Here is a 3972-nt window from a genome sequence, read left to right on the forward strand (position 1 = left end):
ATAGTTGGGTGGCTTTAGACTAAATTTAGGAGCTCTAGACTACTAAGATTAGGTTAAGAATGTTTTCTGTATCCTCATTCCTCAGTACAGCTGATGATGCGTTGGTAAACGTGAAACCATGGTAATGTTTTAAAGTTTTTAATAAATATTATAGTGAAATTTGATAAAATCTTGTTTTTCTTATTACGAATGAAAATAATAGCAATTGATTAATACGATGAATAAGTTCATAAAATTAAGAGTTGGCAAAACTTGGAAATGAGTGTTGTCAGAGTTTACCAGAGATCAATGGTGTAACAACCGAAACCAGTAACTCGAATTTTTTATAATCTGTGGTTGGACAATATCTACGGTAGTATTTTATTTAATTATGAAAGAGTTGAGAAAACATTGCTTCGAACTTATCCAAAATACAGAGTGGCCCATAATCAGTTGACGCTAGCAATTTTAAGGTCAGCTGTTGTAAAAACCAAACCACCGCTGTTCAGGTTTATTACCACAGTTTAGTATGAGGTTATGTTTGATGGTTGTTCGTGATAGTGTGTTCATTGTTATTCGATAAACAATAAATATAAAATTAGCAACAGAACAGCGTGTAACAACGTGTCAACTGACTTATGGGCCGCCCTGTACTACCTTCACTACGGTAATCAAAAATCGAGTTCAAAAACTACAGCATTTGATCCAACTAAATATACATACCCAACAGAATTTACTCTGATAAGTAAATTAGAGGAGGCTGTGGTTTATAACTGTGCGAGGTCAACTGTTCACAGAACTACTAGTTTTATCAATAAGATAATAATGGTCTCGAATCTTATCATTCTTCAACAAATTTATTGCATTAATTAATAATGAATTAAGTTTCTTCAAAGTTTGGACTTTTTCAATTGTTTGTAATGTATTTAATTCATTTTAGAAGTATTTATTAATTCAAAAGCTGTGTTTTATGTTAGTTTGGATTGTAAATTGGGAAATAACTAAAATAGCTATATATGTATAGAGCGTAATGCGCGACTTTATCGCTCGCGCAAAACAGTTATCACGCGACGCGAAGCGGAGCGTGATAATTTTGCAAGAGCGATAAAAAAGCATTACGCGCGAATTACATAAAAATTTTTTTCTACAAATGCACAAACCTGTAAAATCACTTATATCTGGCGGACTTAATAATAATTCGTCTACACTGATATCCATCATGGCAGTAGAATCGGTACAATTACCGACTTTTTAGGTTAAGATCTGCCCAAGAGTGGTTTGTCTTTTGGCGAGCTGCTTATCATCACTGATTAGCGAGCGTAAAGAAAATCTACTGCGCATGCGCAGATGGTAGCAAGCGAAAAAGTAGATTCTCCTCAGAAATAATCTGTTTTACGAGGAGATTGAATATGTAATCTTTTTTTGGCTCAGGGTACCTTGAAACGTATAGGAAACTTGAAATTAGGGTACCTTAATTATTTTTGGAAAGCAATACTTTCTTCACCAATGGTAATAGGGCAAGGAAAGTAAAAATGTGAAAGTAACATAACCTAGCTACATTTGAACTGTTGAATGAATATTTATGAATTAGACCTGAAACCGTTTTAGGCTTGAGCCTGTCCTTTTTTTCTAGAATTTGGTGATCTGAGTGATTGAATGAATTGATTAATGAATAATTTACATACCTGATACTGAGGCGACACCCTCCTTATCGACACACTATCCTCGGCGGCCGTATTCGCGTCAGGATGGACCACTTTGACAGAAGTCGGCGTTATCAAGTCACTGCAAAGCTGTTCAATTTCCGCCATATTTCTTTCCTCGAATTCTTTCTTCACCCTTCGCCAAAGCACTGTTTTCGGTATACCGAACTGTGTCGACGCGTACTGTAGGCTGCTACCATCTATCGACAAATTAATAAACTTTTAATTTCTAAGAACTAATACACTACAAAAATATGTACTAAAATTACACTCAAAATTACTTTTATAAATTATAGCCTAGTACGGTAGTAAAAAATCTGGTGTGGCGCACTCACACAACTTTCCTTGCCGTTATGAAATCGATCACCTGCCGCTAGTGGTTCACACGTATCTCAAGTCTACTATTCAAAGATCTGAGCCAGCTGGTTGCCAGGACAATAGCGCTGGAGACACACTAGGTCTGCTATCTCTTCATAGTGAATGATTTAAGAATCACAGTTGCCAACAGTTTGCAATTGAATATCACATTTTCTCGAATTTCGAGCTTATTTTCAATTTTAGGTGAAAATGTTACGTAACATTAATATTGTAGAGATTTTCATGCTCAATCTTTTCCACCTGAAATTTCTTGTTTAAATTGTATCTGAAGCCTGATAATTGGGAATCGAAAATCAAACTTTCAGGAGCTCCTGAAATTTTTACAGATATGGAAATTGTGGCAGTTGATAGAGCTTATCAATGACTATTTTAGGTATAAATTTGATCAAAATCGTTGAGCCGTTTTCGAGAAAATCGCGAAACCCCTTGTTTTTGACAACATTTTCGCCATTTTAGCCGCCATCTTGAATTGCATTTGATCGAAATTGTTCGTGTCGGATCCTTATATTGTAAGAACCTTAAGTTTCAAGTCATTTAAGTCATTCCGTTATTTGGGAGATGAGATATCGTGTACACTGACACACATACAGACCAACTTTTTTGGTCTCAGGGACCTTGAAACGTATAGAAATTTCAAATTGGGGTACCTAAATTTTTTCGGAAAGCAATAATTTCCTTACCTAGGGCAAGGAAAGTAAAAATATGCTATTAAGGCATCTAAAATATACAACTAGACATACAAAAAAGTATATAATTGAAAGAATAAAAATGTACAGAACAAAAAGTGCACAAATTACACAAAATAATATCAGTGGCGGAATACATTTATAAAAATTATAGTAGTGAATAAGATGCTGATAAGGGATGGGTGTTGGTAAGGCAGTTTCTCTACTCCACTATATGAAAAGTCTTTTACTGTACGGTACATAAATTACACCATAGAGAAAAATTATAAAAAGAAATCCCATGGTATAGAGCGTTTTTGTTTCTGATTTCACTAATAACTCAAGCCGATTGTCCTAGTATCCTTTTTCGTGAAGCTATTGACGCTGGTAGTCTCTCATACTGTGCCGTTCTTACACTCTCACCTGGCCAAAACAGTAATAACAGACAGTAGTCGACAGTAATCGGCTTGAGTTGACAAAAATCAGCTTAAAATTTTGTGACGATGGCACATACTGTGCCTTTCTTACACTCTCACCCGGCCAAACAGTGATAACAGCCAGTAATCAACAGTAATCGGCTTAAGATGCCTAAAGATGCATACAGGTATATGCGCCTCCAACAACGCTCCGCAATCGCTCCACGCACGCTCCGCAATCGCTCCACGCACGCTCCGCCCTCGCTCCGATCATGAACGTTACGGGAGATGTTAGCTGTTTCTCGCGTTCCACTCTTGCTCCCCGGTCGATCATCAATCGATCTGCTCGAGCGACGTTCGATTGCGGAACAGAGCGAAAGTCTGTACGCACTTTAATTCGGTTAAGCATGAGCCAGATTCGCGAGGTTCCACTGTATCTGTAAAACATAAATCTCACTTGCTACAGCTTCCAGTGCACCATTCATCTGCTCCATGGGATATCCCTTGCGGTGAATCCTGTGGCAGGCGCCGATCCGCCTGGCTCGACAGTACAGTGTCGTCTTCGGGACGCAGTGCTCTCGTGCTGACTTGACAAGATTCTTGCCGGCCCGCATGTCTTCTATGGCCGCCTGCATTGCTGCTTCACTGTGCAAATCACAAACATAATCCAATTTAAGTAACATCAATTTTACTTTCCATTTTCACACAATATTCATTGTATAATAAAGAGAAGGGAGGACGATTATGTGGGGGAAAAGATCGACCACTTAGATTCCGAAGGCACTACGAAGAGGGAAAATTGTATCGCTCAAGATCTTGCGAGAAGGGACT

The 3972-nt window shown here is 37.8% G+C and overlaps 1 protein-coding gene across 1 annotated transcript; it reads right to left on the bottom strand.

Moving 5' to 3' along the window:
• Positions 1 to 1664: 1664 nt before the first annotated feature.
• LOC120355379 lies at positions 1665 to 3787 on the bottom strand (the record flags this gene model as incomplete). The annotated part of the gene is made up of 2 exons (XM_039443737.1): positions 3599 to 3787; positions 1665 to 1882 (listed from the first exon to the last, which is right to left on the bottom strand). Coding segments are annotated over exons 1-2 (396 nt in total), but the record flags the coding sequence as incomplete, so codon positions are not given.
• Between the last annotated feature and the right edge of the window lie 185 nt (positions 3788 to 3972).

The sequence above is a fragment of the Nilaparvata lugens genome, unplaced genomic scaffold, assembly GCF_014356525.2.
Source record: "Nilaparvata lugens isolate BPH unplaced genomic scaffold, ASM1435652v1 scaffold10702, whole genome shotgun sequence".
NCBI classification, from domain to species: domain Eukaryota; kingdom Metazoa; phylum Arthropoda; class Insecta; order Hemiptera; family Delphacidae; genus Nilaparvata; species Nilaparvata lugens.